The following is a 17,935-nucleotide window of genomic DNA, read 5'->3' on the forward strand; positions in this document are numbered from 1 at the left end:
AAGACATGCCACTAGGCAGACAGAAATGCCTACTTTGTAATATAATGATTAAGATGAGATGAAGAGACTTAGGTTTAAAGAAACTCTGCCTAATGAATGCATTCAGCTTTTTAATTATGATCCTACTTTTACAATAAGGAATATGATGTTCCATTCAAAATCTCAACTGCTAAAAGGTAAAAATATTAAATATAGAATCAACATTGATTCCTCTAACACCCCATGCAAATACCCAACCCTTTTATTTCAGATATTAAAAGTGGGAAAAATAACTTAGTAATTCAGAGGTCCAGGAGAAAACATATATGTTCACCACTGAATAGCCTTCATACTTACCACATCACTTGGTAGGTTGGTCAAGTCACTAAATGGTGATTCTAATGTGTTTGTGTCAACATTTAATATAACAACATCTTCCAATGATTTATTTTTCACTCTCTATTAAAAAAACACAATTATAAATACAAATCTTAGTATATTTACAAAGTTATGATGAGCTTGGAAACAGAAAATATTATCTTAACGCATTAGGCTTGGGAAAAGAAAAAAGGAAAATCCTATATTATAAAAAGATAGAAACAACTTTGCCTCCTGAGAAAGTCTGACTATAACCTATACGAAAAGATTTAGTAAAAATGCTTAAAATTGAATATTTGCTCATCTTATATTAAACATAACAACAAAACTTCTTATAAAATAGGCACAGTTATATCAAATCATAAACAAATTATATACTTTAAAATTTTTACATTTAATTTCAGTCCCATGATACAAGAATTTGTGGCCAGCTCTATACCTATGTTTAGCATAAATCATATTGCAAGGATAACATAAACCAATAACGATGACTACAGCATTAAACTGTAATTTAAAATTTTATCTATATTCCATACCAAAACGTATATGTTGATGATGAGGACTGAAAGCTGAATAAGAGAAAATAACAGGATAATAATATGGAATTTATTGTTAGTAATATTTCTCACATGAATTTCAATAGAAGGTATCAAATGTAATAGCCTATCAGACTATCTTGACTTGTCTCATTTGTTTGAAAGTTTAATCAAAATAGTCAAATTATCTCAATATGTCTACAAATAATAGTAAATAAGAATTTTATCATATTTTTCATCCTTAAAGAAAATACTCAACGGTTCATTTTTCCTAAACTAATAGGTATACTTAAACAATTCATATAATTTTATTAGTCTTATTTAATTTGTAACAAATAGTATTATTCCTTAGTGATAAGTGCTCATTATTTAAATATATTCGTGAACTCTGAATTTTATAATTGTATAAGTCAACTAGCAATAGATTAATAATTTTAGTGTAGTATTTTTTAAGTGGTAGTCTACAATAATAGTCATTTTTGAAAATTATCACTTAAAACTTATTACCTTATATTTTAAATTGGCCAAACTGGTTATTTTAAATTGGTCATAATTAAAATTTCTCTGATCCATTTACAATTTCAAATCTCTGCATATTAGAATGTTAAACTTTCTAAAGCAACGGTAGTCTAAAGCAGAGAATTTCCACATGTTAAGAAAGGCTTAATGTCTACAATGAGGACAGATGATTCTAAAAATCTGTCTTCTTTATTATAAAGACTTAAAAGATGGCCACTTCTAAGATATTAGCAGAGAATCACCCACAGTGATACTATTGATACTACTGTAAAAATATTTACAAATACACTCATTTCCTTTTCTTTTCACATGTTTACATATATGTAAAATGCTTTAAGTACATATATGTGTAGTTACCTATAAAGTAACTATAGTATGACTACAATAACCTATTTTATAAGTAAAAATATAAATTATATTAATCACATTTGTGTGAAAAACATGTCATAATTTTGATTTTCATCTTCAACTTTAAGTTGTCATTTTATGACAGAAACTGTAAAGATAATCCAATAAACCTGATGTATTTGTTAAGGGATAAAATGACTTAGTTTGTAAATAGCCTAAGATAAGGTTATGTGCCCACAAAGTTTTTGTGAGGACATTATCACTAGACTCAGAACAAGGAAATTGGTACTACCATGACATGTACACTTTTTTCAAAGCTGCTCTTAGTTTTAAAAACCTGGTAATTGCTGAATATTAAATTTTATTTAACGGACCACTCGAAAAGAATAGAAAATAAATTCATTTCAAATTAATAAACTGAGATGCCCTGACATGAAAATAATTCTATTAATACATTAGCAAAAAAGGAAAAAATAGAAAGTAGCAAATTTATTTTAATTTGGATTAGTATCAATATTTTATCTATTTTTTCTCTCCAAATTAGACTTCAACTATTTTTTTTTTTAAATAGGCATGGGAAGTCATGTGGTATATAAAATGGTACCTCTTTCTGTGTCTCACTGTTACATCTCATAAAGTTATGAGATACAAAATTAAGAAAATTTTAAAATTATCTTTTCTTCAAAATAAGAAAATAGTATTAGATATAGACTGAAATGCTTATTGAGAACAACTGTATGAAGTTAGTGAAGTCTTTCTCACACCCTCTATGTTTAACTTTTCCATACAATATGGCTACAAATATACTTATGCACATTAATACAAAGAAATGACACAGTGGCAGCAATCACATGATTTTATAAAACTGGGTCAACATTTTATTTAGAATCCGTTGTACATTAAAACAATAAGATATTCCTCAAATTTGTAGCCTCTATTAATTTATTCCTTATGACCTGCAGGCCTTAGTCTGCCTTGAGTTCATCCCCAAAGTCTAGTTTTCAGGCAGAACAAAGTGTCTTTAGCCTTTATTTTAGAAGGAAATTTGTATTTTAAAAAGATTCTGGACATCCTTTACTCATAATTTCATTAAAACAATTGAAAGAAAGATGTTAAGGGATGTTAATTTCATGTCTTTGAACAAATACATTTAGAAGTTGTTGTATTAGGTTGGTGCAAAATTAACTGCAGTTTTTGCCATTAAAAAAAAATAGCAAAACCGCAATTAATTTTGCACCAACCTAATAAAACAATAAAATGTGTTGAAACTCTCTTGACCAAGAGAAAGGGAATAAGAAAATATTTCAATTATTCCTTAAAGAAAAATTGGTTGTAATTGCCAAGCAAGATGCAAACATTTACTCAGTTCAGTCTTACATATTAAATATGTAAATAGCTGTACCAATATTTTAATTATGAGACCATTTTGGTAAAATTAAAAGCATAAAAGGTAGAAATTTTAGTGAAAAAAATCTTCCTAATAGCGCCATAACAAGAATGAAATTTGCGGGATTGACATCATCTTGCAATAGATTAACAAGAAAGTTGCTGAATGGTATCCAACTGTTTTAAAAGTATTCCTGAAGTGCCCAGTATAGCTTCTCATTCACTAATAAACCAATTAAATAAAATAAGGCTGACTATTAAGACACTTAGATAAGTCCAGAGTATGAAAAATACAGAGATTTCAACCAGTCTAATCATGGCTTCAAATATTCTCATTTAATAATACGAGTCAATTTAAAGTTAGAATGGATTATTCTCTAAGACAACACTTTTAAGGAGCAAATAATTCTTAAATTTGCTACTGAAAACAGTATTGGTTTTCCTTATAGGTATCCAAGAATATGTGATAAATTTAATTGAATGTTTAAAATATATACCCTTTTATACGGTATTTTGGAAAAGCTGAATCATTTGTTTTAAAACTTGATGTAGAATCATTAAGCAAANTAAAAAATAAGGAGTCATAAAGTTATGCAACTCAGACTTCAATATTACAAACAAACCCACTCAAGATATTCATTTAAATAAAGTCAAATTACTGATAAACTAAATGCTAGTCATATAATCTAGTAACAAATTAAGTACCTACTCTTTCATATTTTATTTTATGCAATTTATCCTTTCACTGAAACTACCATGGCATGTAAGAATGTTTTCTAGAAATGAATAAAAAATAAGGAGTCATAAAGTTATGCAACTCAGACTTCAATATTACAAACAAACCCACTCAAGATATTCATTTAAATATTTTTTTTGTTATTGGTGAAACAAATAAAAAATGTTGCCCTAGCATTTTGTGATAAGAAAAAATGCCCAAAGCTAGAGTACAGGTCAGAATCCACAACCTGCGCCTCCTAAAAGGGCATGAGTCTCTCCCAATATGATCCTCAGAAGTTTTAAAATATATCAACAGACTCATCTTTGATCAAAGCAAGGACTGATGGAGTGTATACAGTGATGGCAACTAAGAGGAAAACCAAAGCTAACTCATTTAGGTTGCTCATTAGAAACTGGGTTAAAGTACAATCTGTACAACCAGCAAAAAATGATAAATTTATCTGAATAAAACTGATAGCATCCAGCATAATGACACCACTCAATTGACCCAATCCTTTGTTTTAATTCAAGCCTTTTGCTTATTTTATTAAGATGCTGACCCTATACCAAGACCTTCCTGGGAATCTCACTAATTTCAAGTTCATGGTGTTAATAGTTCAAGGTCTTTCACAATAGGAATAACTTACATGACAAAAATAATTTTAAAATGATGCGGTAATGGTGGAAAAAAAATACTAAATTTTATATTCCCAAACAGAACTGAAAATTAAAACTTAAGGCTATATTCTAAAGTTAATGATTAGTATATTAAAACCACATTTAAAATATATATACTGATAAATGGGAACATAATGAAATCTGCAAAATAAAAAATTTTACTTCATGACTAATAAGTATATAAATTTTGACTTTCAAAATATAGGTCTGAAAAAGAGATATAAATGATTTCAAGTTGCCATAAAAAAAGGCAATTGATCAAGGACTGAAGTTTTAGTATTTAAAACTTATATGATTTCTACCAAATACAACCTATTTTATGGATTTCATGCCATAAAAAATGGTCATTTAGTATGTTAATTTAAATGAAATTATTTCAATGTTGTCTTTTTAAAAATGATAAGCATACTCTAAATATGAAACGAGTCATTTCTTTGTCCTATTCCATTGATATTCCTTCAAAACAAAACTGTTTTAACTATTATTTTATGAGTTAATTGTATCACTATCTCATGTCTGAAAGATACTCACCTCTATGAGGCTGGAGTGTATTCCAATCAGGTATGGCATTGGGGCACTAAATTAAAAATATATATATGCATAGATTCATACAGTTCATTAAAACTGAAACAACAGTATAAGTAATTCAAAATGATTAAAAATTAAATGTATTAAATGCTCAGTTCCAGCATAACACATTATGGATATTCAAAATTATTCAATATATAAAGCTCAAATTTAATCTTAGAGGCCATTAATATATTTAAACTTAAGGTTGCTTTTTATAAACATCATAAAGTCATTTATAATTTAATCAAGAGTTATAATGTCTAAAAGTTTGTTTGTTTGTTTGTTTTAACTTAAGAAGAATATCAAGGTCTAGGCCATAGTCTGAATTGAATCTTTTCCATATACCTCATAGCAAATATATCCTAAATAATCATCAAATTTATTTACATCCCTTTTGCACATCTTTTCCTATTCAATTAAATTCTCATTTCTATGATATTCTTAATATATATCTTCATTGATACATACCTCCTATGTCACCAAATATTAGGGTCACAGGGTCAGTCTGCAAATATTTATCAAGACTTATTGTTTGTCAGGCACTGTTCTGGAACTGGATGTACAAAAGGAAACAATTTCCTCACCTACTGTGCTATCTTTCCCCTCGTATACATTGTCTTTTATTTACTTAATTGTATAAATTCAGATTTATCCAACTTTCACTTTTATTAATGAAATAATTTTAATAAATTTAAAAATATTTAAGTGTGAGAATAATCTTGAATTAATTAATTCGACACATGATATTTAGAGCATAGCAGATGCCAGGCCTTAGGATAGAAACTTGAGAACATAATAGACAATATAAACAGAATATATTCCCTATGGGTTTTATACTCTTGCAAAAAATATAGATACTAAATTTTTAATACATAAAATAAGAATTGCTGGTTATTTCAGAAATACTTCTCATGAAATACAAGAAGAAAATTATTCAACTTGACATTTCAAACTTAAAATATTATCTAACAGAAAAACATGAGAATTGACAGATATCTATGAAGGCAATAGTGGATATATGAAAAAATAGCTATTTTAAAAGAAAACATTTTTGGCAATTCTTTTACAGGCATCTTTGTGCTCTATTATCACACACCTTTTCTGTTAATGCAAACAGATAATCCTGTTTCTCAAAGGATTTGCATAATTTTCTAAACATCATTGTCATTATCAAAACAGAGATGTCCAAATTTCTGTGTGTTCACTTTGCTACTGAGAACCAGCAATAGATTACACAGGCACCCTGACAGATGCAGAGATTTCAAAGTAATCTTAAAAAGTTCCAAATTTATTTAAAGATGGCTAACCACTAATCTATATATCCAGAATTTACAAAGTAAGTGTTAAAGTTCTTATTTTACTCCTCGTTAGCCTATACATTCTAGTTCATTACTTCTTATTGTACTAGATTCTAATTCCCAGTTGTCTTTGCCCTTTGTAGCTCTGTTCCTTCCTATTTATTTTTTTAATTTGAATGCAAGAGACCATCTGGAATTGATCTGATATTCTGGATACTTCACTCGGCTGAAAGTTGAGAACTTTTTATAGGCCTTGATATCCTTAAGACCTAAGAGACTTTCTACCTTCAAAAGGAAACAGGAGGAACAAATGTGGACTGTTCCACTACTTCCCTAGTTCAAGTTCTCATCCCTGAATTCATTCTGGGGCTCCAGAGAAGACTAAAGTGCATATCATTAGCAAATCTAGGCTTCCACAACGAGGTTTTGATAACTTTAACAAAATGAAGTTAGGCAACTCCCATGATCTTAAATATCTCAATCCCTGCCTATATCCAAAATAGCATAAAATTATTAAAGTCACTGCGTAAACTTCCAGTTCACCTCAAGTTAGCTTATCCTACTCACAAGATTTATAATACAGAAGAGCCCATGCAGTCTGAAATTTCAAAGTACATTTTAATGAAAGAGTTTCAATAGTTAAGCCTTCTAAAAACAATAATTACTAAGTCCATTTTACAAATGTTGGTGGGATAAATGGATGGGTCAGAGTTTCATAAAATCAGAAGCAGACTGCTAAATAACCTACTGAAGTGCCAGCAAATACATATAGGAAAACATTTTTTTAAACTTTATGGAAGACATACTTATCTTTCAAAGTATAAAAAACACATTTATAAAAATTATTAAGCTGGCATAAAAATATCAATTAAAAAGCTTATATGCAAAATGTAATCATATAATAACTTGAAACTTTTAAAATGGGATCACTTGTTACATCCACATGGTCTCTTCTCACCAATTTCTCACAAAATCCAAAACACGGATATGAGAACTGTAAATATTATTAACCTAGAGACTAATTTCCTAAAATAATTACATTTTGCAGAATATAGAGTGAATAGTTATTTCTTTCTCACAAAAACTGGATTGTGTAATCCTAATATGAAATCACCTAAATCTCATGAAACGTAAGTTTGCAACCCTAGCTTAAATTTCCTAATTCGATTAGAGCATTATCAAGTCAAGAAGAAATTCCTGGCAACACAGATGTTTCGTCCTCTGTGTGCAAAACTGTCCTAGATCTTTCTTTCAATGTAGTTATTTTGCAAAGATGGGATACAGAAACTTCCATATGATTGCTGCTTCTTTTTGGTAGCAATTATCTGTATTTAAGAAAAGCTCTTTTTTTTTATTTTTAGGTTTTCTTACAAAGAGACCACCAATGACATAGACTATAACAGCAGTCTATTGGGGTAGTCTGAAGTATACAATTTTCCATTTGTTTTTTTTAAAAACCTATTCTCTCAGAAGCTAAACCTCCTCCTTTCATAAAAAGAAGAGTCATATAGCCTAAATAGTGACTCAACCATGCATGAACAAATAATAGATAATAATAATTTTACTAGTACTAAAGTCACATTATCTGCCATGTGTTTATGGATTCAGATAGGTTAAGAGTGCCTTGCAACATCACAGGCTTGCCATATAAAAGTACTCTTATATTGGCTGATTAGGGAAAAATGCAGATGGTGTCATTTCCTCCCAGGCACCTTCTAAGCTACCAGGCAGTGTATGCCACTTCTTTTCATGTGTTGCCATCCATGGTCCTTTGTATGCCTATCCTGTAATACTTACAATGTTGCAGTACTGTGCTATGTGTACGCATGTGTGCACATCTAAGTATGTGTGTATTTATTGCTATCTGTGAACCCTGCAAGGGCAGAAACTAAATCTTATTCATTACATTACATATTCACAGCTTGGCAAAATATTTAGATGGTCACTAAATGTTTAACGAACAAATGAATGGATGATTCAACAAAGTAACAAGGCTTTATTGGTGGACCAAGATGCGATATTCATCCATGGTCACAAGATGGCATTATGGCTCTCCACAGTCCAACCCACAGCAGAGCTACCAGCTGCAAAAACAGAAATACTTTACGGAGGTAGGATTACCTCAGGAATCAGAAAGTTCCAATCATGCCAAAGAGTTAGCAAATATATATCTTTTCCTATCAAATCTTCATGATACTATTTTTGAACTGGAATATTCATAAAAATTATTTAATCAAATACTGTGACACTGAAGGGATGATCTGTAATTTTTTTCCCTTTTACATGTAGATCAGTATGATTTTAACCTCAAGGATGGAAATGGAAGAAAACCATTTACCTTAGGAAACAGTTTAGTTTACCAAGTTTTCTGATGGCTGTTCTTTAAAAAAAAAAATTATATTACACTACTCAGTTCCTGCGATAGAAGCTGAGCCTATCATTGTGACCTTAAGGTTCAGGAAGTTTTAGATAACTTCTTGTTTGAATATCACTGATTCACTCTTTGAACCAGGGAGTTTTTGGCATGGAAGCTGTTAGAACTCAACCCGAAGGCTATTTCAGACATTAGAAACTAGAAAGAAAATTCCAGGGACTGAAATATGAAACAAGTTTCCTTCACTGAATTTGATGACAGGTAGAAACTATCAGAAAAGCTCTGGAAAAAATTAGTACAGAACTGCCTGTATCATAGAATAATTTCTAAATAACATTTTAGAAAATCTTAAATGTGTAATTCATTACAGATAATTGAACTTAATTAAAGGTGTGTTATCTTTTAAGAGGTTAGAACACTTTAATATAAAATTTAGATGGCACTAACATCATATGTAAAATGTAATTCTAAAGATATATTATATAAAATCATACATCAATATATTTCCAAATACTGCTGTAACATATATTTTTAAATAAGTAAAGTTTAATTACTGAACAGTATATACAAAGATCTACTGCATGTGTCAACATAAATAAATGAGAGACCCTCCCTTTAAGGAATGCTAAAATACTACATGTATGTTGGTTAAAGAAAAACTCTAAAATGAATAACAAAGGGCTTATTTATAGTTTTAGCTTTATTCTTAGACTTGTGTGTATAACGCTTAACAATATAAACTACATTCCTATAGTTTCCTGCCAAACCGTTTCTCCTTTCTAGTTCTCAAACAGCATAATAGCAATGGTAGGTCACTGGGCACCTACTTCACAGCATTATCAATTCTAATAATATTACCATGCTGTGGAAACACAACAATATATTAATATAATCAATATATGGCCAAGTACATGTGTTGTCACTACAATCACTTGCTCTGAAGAGAGTTAGTCATAAAAAGTTAATAGAAACCCTCTATATATGAACTTAAATCATTTTTAATCCTTAATACTTTCTGCCTTTTATGAAATAAGAAAGTTAAATGAATGCATTGATTCTAAAAGTGCTGTGTTTTAGTAACATTAGCCGTGAAATAAGAAAACACATTAAGGTCAAAATTGTTTCCTTCTATGTGTGTGCACAATGGTTTAGAGAAAAAATCCCATCACATTTCTTAAGAATTAGGCTACACCTGCAGAAGATGATTATGCAATAAAGATAACATTTTCCCCCCTAGTTTTGAGGAAGGCCCAGAAGCTGCTATTTAGAAGTCTAATCCTTATCTAGACTCATGATAAGTATGCAGATTCTTCCAGGCGAAGAGAACAAGGAGGTTCTAGAGGCCTGGTTATTGTGTGGGATCCCTTAGGAATTGTGTCTAATGCCAGGAAACTTTTCAGAATTACTCCCAGTACTTTTCAACATTGCTTTTCATGGTGGTTCAAGGCTGAGACTTTGACTTAAACAAAAAACAAGAATTCTTGTATTAGAGACAACCCCTTTGTCAGTACTTGGTATTTGGTGGGCTATTATCGAAAAAAGAGGGGTAGAGAGGTGTGTTCTGAAGTAAAGGTAACGAGAGTATGCCCTGACAGAGACAATGTGGTTTCTGGCAGATTTGCCAGACAAATTCCGACACTTGGGATACTGAGTTCTCTAACTGACACCATAACTTCTATACAGTTTTCCTAAACACAACTTAATACTGTTATTTTTTCCTATTTTGCATTGAGTTATCTAATGACTGCAGAAGAAATTCACAAAATCTAAAGAACTTTATGTTTGCTAAGTATAAATTTGTGCTACCTTTGAACAGAATTATTCTGTCCTTCATAAAAGCCATCTTTACTATTTATTAAAATGTAAGTTTCTGTGATTTCTTTTAAATATACCCCCAAGTTTATCTAATTCACAAATAAACAGATATCTAATCATGAAACCTAAATTTAAAGGAGTCTGGCAAAAGCCAGCTTACCAGCAGTAGTCCAGCAGGTGTGGAGGAAGCACTGGGATGTATATGTGTTGCCAATACATTGGGTATAGAAGAGCAGCTGATCCATGGATACAGGCAGTTAACTAAAATTTGTAAAAGGATAACAAAAATAAGTAGCTGCTGACCTTCCAAACAAAAAGCAATGTTCAGTGTATCAACAATGAACAGTAATCACAGAACAATTTACATAATGACATAAATCACATTGTCTTTACCAATTCTACATGTAAAAAGTCTTATGTCTCAGAGGCCCCTCTGAAACGTATATAAACAGCAAAAGTAGCTTCTTGGGAATCATGTAGATAGTTATAATCATCTGAAAATACAGAGCTTGGGATTGAAAACTTAGAACATAAGTAAAACTGAAAAATTAGGTGTGCATCTTAGAAAAATTGTAGGAAATTACAATTGATACAGCATAGTTTGTGTATCACTCAGATTAATTTAACATGATTAAATATGGAAAGGAAGAGAGGCTGAAAGCTCCTGAGGGATATCATTAGGGCAAATTGCCAAAGAATGAAACATGAGCCAGTCAGGAGAGTCTGGAAGCTGCAAAAATATCAGGGGACTTGAATGTTCGACAGTTGGAGCTTCAGTAATGTGTGAACTGCGGGTTATGGTATCAAGAGACTCTGTTCACTGACACATAGAATGTCACTATTGACCAGCAAACTGCCCAAGCTTGACAGCTGTACTACAGGAAGCCAAGTATATCATAATTTCATATTTAAACTGTTCATTCCAGATTAACATTTTGTTTCCTAGCTTTATATCACAACAGCTGTAATTACATTGTTGCTATTTTAAAGGTAATTGCCATTTTAATTGTTTTGTTTTGGTAAGCAGTTAATTAAACATTTTTTAGTGCTTAACAAAAGGATATCGCTTTTTTCTTCCATCTTCTGACCCTCATCAGAATTCTTTCAATATGACTTTCTTTCCATTTTAAATTATATTTCCATAAATGTAAAGTCATTTTTATGCATAAAGCAATAATTAAATCAGTATTCTTAATCATTTTAAAGTTTTGCTATAGTCTGTATTTCAAGGTTACCAATTAAATTATTTTATTCAACTTGAAGATCAGAATTTTTAAAAAATCTGAAAATGAACCAGACTTTCTATAAACCATTTTCTCTATCATTATACAAATATATTTAAAGAAACTACATAATAATCCACAATTAATTTTTAAAAAATGAATGTACACAAAGCAATCCAAATCCTACTAATAGCCACATTTGTCTATGTTTAAGCGCAAAGTAGTTTCATTACACAAAAAGTCAATTAAAATAATTCGATCTGAACCAAAACCAAAAATGTTTATTCAAAGTATGTTCATCTTTGCCATATGTGTTATATTTTTTCCAGTCACGTTTTTAATCAGTTTTGTATGGCAAATAATGTATTTTGATTTCACTTGGGATGTTATCATTAAAGGATTTTACTACCTTGTACTTACAAGCTTTAATAGGTTATCATAATATTCCTTCAATAAATATTACTTTTTAAATTCCTTAATTAGAGCCTACAATATGCCACTAGGAGGCATTCAAATACTTCCATTTAACAATTACAGACCATGGATTTATTTATGTTACAAACTGCAGCTAGAGGGAAATGAAAATGGGGTTGATCTAACTCACTGTGTCAAATTCTCCAAGAGCTCTCAGGTACTCCTTAGATGTAAATTAGGCCTCTTTAAAATTGTATTAACTCTTTCCATCCCCTTTTTAACCTGATGGGCTAAAAGAGCTTATGCAGCTTTGAAAGCAGCTAATTATTTAATTTCTCAATCTGCACACAGATGACTTTTTAAACAGCTCATTCCAAGCCTTAAAAACAACAAAAAAGCTTTTTTTGTTACTGAGCAAATAAAAACTGTAGCAAGAGAAAAAACACGTTCTTAAAGTGAGGTATTAAATATAATACCTCACTTTATTTCACCGGGCATTTTTTTCACTGGGCAATTTATTTCACTGTGGATACCCAGAGTCCAAAGCACTCTACTAAATGCCACGTACATACTTTCCCTGCCTCCTTACTGGTCATCCTTAAATGAAGTTTTATTAGTTATTCGCTAACAAAATTCAACATTATCTGATGAATTTGACTGATTTCTTAGAGGATGGTTTCTGTAATTATATGCAGAGTCACAAAATTTCTGCAATGGCCAGCATCTGGCAGAGGGTTATGCCTGCTAATCAAGATCTACCAGGAGAGAAGCAAGCTCTACAGGACTTGGCAATTTTCTGGATGTGGGGTATAGGTGACAAGGAGAGGAAAAAATATATGACAACTCCTCCCCAACCACAGTTCCGGAAGCAAGCAACCAGAATGAATTATTAAAGGTAATATAGCAAAGTGTCAGGTTTAAGTAGAATTATAAGGCATCTGCTTTAGCAAATATTTATTCTGTTAACCATGAGACACCTAAATGGAGATTTCCAAAGAAGACGGAAGCATCCCAAAGATGATCCCCCATATTCACCTAGTAGCATGCAAGAGCTGTGTAACTTAAAAAGAATGAGAAAATACTATTATGGCATATTCTTTTAGAGATGATAGCACAGTTGCAAGTAAATAGAATAAAACAAATTTACTAGAAAATTTAACACATTCATATGTAAATTGCATACAATCATAACATGTATATTACAGACACAAAATTAGGGCTCTGCCACCAACAAGTCATGTGACCTCTAGCACATCTACTAATACAACCATGTCTGTTTTCTAATCTTTAAAATAAGAACTCTATGCTAGATGATCTGTAAGTATTTTCTCTCATAGATCAAGCATTCTTTATTTGTAGATCAGATCAGTTCTATCTTTTTTATATTCATATGTATTGAGATTTCTTCTATCCTGGTGGCTAATGGAATACTATGACTGGACTATAATTCAGATCCACTTTCAAGATATATCTAAAGGTTTAAGTGCTTTAAAGTGCTTTCATAAAGTCTCTAAGTGCTCTAAAGTCCATAAGTTAATTATGCAACTGAAAATATTATAACAATTTATTTGCTTAATTCAACAAAAATTTTGAGTGCCTGCTATATGCAACTGAAATCCCTATGACGCAACAGGGACACAGCACTAAACAGAACAAAGTCCCCATTTCTATGGAGCTTACGTTTAGTGGAAAAAGCAAACAATAAACAAGTAAAATAAACATTGTCAGAGATGAGATCTATAAAGAAACCAAAGTAGGGAGTGATGGGGGTGGGGGGCTATTTTAGATAGGAGGATTACAGAACAACTCTAACGTGGTGACATATGAACTAAAACCTAACTGAACGGAGAGAGCAAACTCGTGGATTTGGGAAGAAGAGCATTCCAGGTAAATTAAACAAGGCAGTCAGAAGTCCCAGGTGGGAATATGCTCGGCATCTTCACAGAGCAAGGGGGAGGTCAGTGAGATTAGACTGGAGGAAGTGGGAGAATGGCAGATGAGGTCAGATAGAGAAGCAGAATCAATGATCAATGATGGAGAGCCTTCTACGACATGGTAAAGACTCTAAATGTTATTCTGGATGACATTTTTACATACCTCTGAAGAGAGTGCTATCATAATAAACTATTTACCTGGAACATTTTGAGAATATACAAATTAAAGGAAAATAAACTACATATTTGAGAAGTTTGGTTTGCAATATAAAGTACTACAAAGAAATGAGAACAATTTTATAAGCCAAGTAAGAAGAATCTTATTAAAGTTATTTATGATATATCAAATCTTTAAGCTTAATGAAAATGAAATATCATATAGTCTTCCTTTGGGCTAGAATTACCCAAGTATCATATGTCTGATTAGTGACAGGGCCAGGACTCCACATTCTAATATCGTCAGTTGCTTCTTTAATACCACAGTTGTTCCTCACGAAAGCAGAGAAAAGGGTAAAGGAAAGAATTTCCATGTTTCAGTTCAAACATATTTCTGGCATTATATCCTGAAGCTGAATAATACACTGCTATAATTTTCAGAGAAAAATGAATTTACCAAATACAGGTTTATGTAAAAACATATTCTTATCTTTATGTAGCATATGAATATTTAAAATGCACATGTATTTTCATAAAGCATACCCAATATATTAAATTAATATAGTTCCAAAGAGCTGACTAATGCAAAATAGAAACATTGGGAACACTGATTTACTATGGACTTCAATTACAACCTAAGTATATATGCTAATCATGAGAAGGGACAAGAACTAATGCCCGTGAAACCAGACAGAGAAACCTGACAGTAAAGGTCAGCAATAGTTAACTCAGTCATAGAACAAAGGCATTTGAAACTTCTGGTTCCCAGGTCACCAGGTCTAAACATAGATAGTGCCACTGAAAATAACAGCAGCAAATGTTTATATAATGCTTACCGTGTGCCAAGAACTGTTATGAGCACTTGAACTACTCATATCTAATCCTCACAACAACCTGATGAAGTACTATTATCATTATTTCTACTTAACAGATAGACACTAAGACAAAGTTCAACCAACTGCCCATGATCATACAGCTTATAAACAGCAAAGTCAGGATACAAATGGAGGCAAGCTGGATCCAAAGTATAGTAACCGCTATTTCAAACTACCTTCAATACATAAAGATTTTAAATTCTCCTCATTATAAGGCTTTAAATAACATCTACTGACTGAAAATACTGTGTTTTATACGAATTGTATAATAGAGAATGGATCTTTGGACCGAACAGTCAAACAAGAACCACTGACCTTTGTATGAGAAATCTATGATAGACAGAGATCTGATTTAAAAAACTTTCCTCAGGCAACACAGACTGTAACTACAGCAGGAAACTAATAGAACAGACTCTCCCAGAAAATGTTAAAAGGATAAGATCATTGATACAAATTCTACAAGTTATCATCTCAACTTATGTCTGTGAGTACACCTAAGTTTGAAACTGAACCAAAGTTGTCCTGCTTTGTGATACAAAATCTGATTTGTTCTTCTTAAACTATATTTATTAGAAGAAATCAGCCTATTAATAAAACTAGAATTGTTTTAAGCAATTAAATAGGCATGTATTTTCAGGGAGGAGAAAAAGGCATTTGTCAGACTCCCATGGACATAGCAGAAAGGTAATCCATCTAGTATAATCACCACTATGAAAAATAGCACAATTTTAACCAGCACGCCTTACAGGTAAAGGTATCATACAGACACATTGCTACTCACACTATTCTAGCCTCTGAATCACCTATCTAGATTGTGCCTCATTCTTTTATAGAAATCCTACACTTCAACTAGAGTTATATGAGTTACTGCAGGGTTAAATGAGTTACTGAGTGGCAGATTTATATTCCCCAAGAAAGCATTTATTAATAAAATCTAAGAAACATATATTAGAGACCTCACCTGATTTTTAACTGAATCAGTACTTAATTTAGAAATTTAAGCACTATAAATAACTATAAGTATAAAGAGTAAACTGCTGCAGATGGGAATGTAATGAATTCCTCATAAAATTTTTAAAAAATTAGTGGAAACCATAAAGAAAACATCTGCTTAAACACATTTAATTTATATTCACATTTTAAAGTTTAGACCAAAAAAGGTAGCAGCAGGGTATTTGAAAACCACAACATTAACTACAAAATAGTCTCACTTAAGTAAAACTCTAATATTCAAATTAAGTGAGACTTATAAGAAAATGTTTGGAGAGTAGATATTCTACATAATGCAAAAACAATTTTTTTTATTATTATACTTTATGTTCTAGGGTACATGTGCACAACATGCAGGTTTGTTACATATGTAAACATTTGCCATGTTGGTGTGCTGCACCCATTAACTCGTCATTTACATTAGGTATATCTCCTAATGCTATCCTTTCCCACTACCCACCCCCCAGAACAGGCCCTGGTGTGTGATGTTTCCCTTCCTGTGTCCAAGTGATCTCATTGTTCAATTCCCACCTATGAGTGAGAACATGCGGTGTTTGGTTTTCTGTTCTTGCGATAGTTTGCTCAGAATGATGGTTTTCAGCTGCATCCTTGTCCCTACAAAGGACACGAACTCATCCTTTTTATGGCTGCATAGCATTCCAAAGTATATGTGTGCCAAATTTCTTAATCCGGTCTGTCACTGATGGACATTTGGGTTGATTCCAAGTCTTTGCTATTGTGAATAGTGCCACAATAAACATACATGTGCATGTGTCTTTATAGCAGCATGATTTATAATCCTTTGGATGTATACCCAATAATGGGATGGCTGGGTCAAACGGTATTTCTAGTTCTAGATCCATGAGGAAGCGCCACACTGCTTTCCACAATGGTTGAAGTAGTTTACAGTCCCACCAACAATGTCAAAGTGTTCCTATTTCTCCACATCCTCTCCAACACCTGTTGTTTCCTGACTTTTTAATGATTGCCATTTTAACTGGTGTGTGATGGTATCTCATTATGGTTTTGATTTGCGTTTCTCTGATGGCGAGTGATGATGAGCATTTTTTCATGTGTCTGTTGGCTGCATAAATGTCTTATTTTGTGAAGTGTCTGATCATATCCTTTGCCCACTTTTTGATGGGGTTGTTTTTTTCTTGTAAATTTGTTTGAGATCTGTGTAGGTTCTAAATATTAGCCCTTTGTCAGATGAATAGACTGGAAAAATTTTCTCCCATTCTGTAGGTTGCCTGCTCACTCTGATGGTAGTCTCTTTTGCTGTACAGAAGCTCTTGAGTTTAATTAGATCCCATTTATCTATTTTGACTTTTGTTGCCATTGCTTTTGGTGTCTTAGACATGAAGACCTGCCCATGCCTATGTCCTGAATGGTATTGCCTAGGTTTTCTTCTAGGGTTTTTATGGTATTAGGTCTAACACTTAAGTCTCTAATCCATCTTGAATCAATTTTTGTTTAAGGAGTAAGGAAGGGATCCAGTTTCAGCTTTCTACTTATAGCTAGCCAATTTTCCCAGCACCATTTATTAAATAGGGAATTCTTTCCCCATTTCTTGTTTTTGTCAGGTTTGTCAAAGATCAGATGGTTGTAGATGTGTGGTATTATTTCTGAGGGCTCTGTTCTGTTCCATTGGTCTATATCTCTGTTTTGGTACCAGTACCATGCTGTTTTGGTTACTGTAGCCTTGTAGTATAGTTTGAAGTCAGGTAGCGTGATGCCTTCAGCTT

The 17,935-nt window shown here is 31.9% G+C and overlaps 1 protein-coding gene across 1 annotated transcript in view; it reads right to left on the reverse strand.

Annotated features, from left to right (window-relative positions):
- Positions 1-17,935, reverse strand: part of DENND1B (DENN domain containing 1B) — a 219,873-nt gene that overhangs the window by 110,308 nt on the left and 91,630 nt on the right. The window contains exons 10-12 of the mRNA XM_017864615.1: positions 10,759-10,859; positions 5,073-5,118; positions 337-438 (exon numbers count right to left, since the gene is read on the reverse strand). Of these exons, the coding sequence (XP_017720104.1) occupies positions 337-438; positions 5,073-5,118; positions 10,759-10,859 (249 nt within the window). The remainder of the gene's footprint in view (positions 1-336; positions 439-5,072; positions 5,119-10,758; positions 10,860-17,935) is intronic.

This window comes from Rhinopithecus bieti, unplaced genomic scaffold (genome assembly GCF_001698545.2).
Source record: "Rhinopithecus bieti isolate Rb0 unplaced genomic scaffold, ASM169854v2 scaffold_74548, whole genome shotgun sequence".
In the NCBI taxonomy this organism is placed as follows: Eukaryota; Metazoa; Chordata; class Mammalia; order Primates; family Cercopithecidae; genus Rhinopithecus; species Rhinopithecus bieti.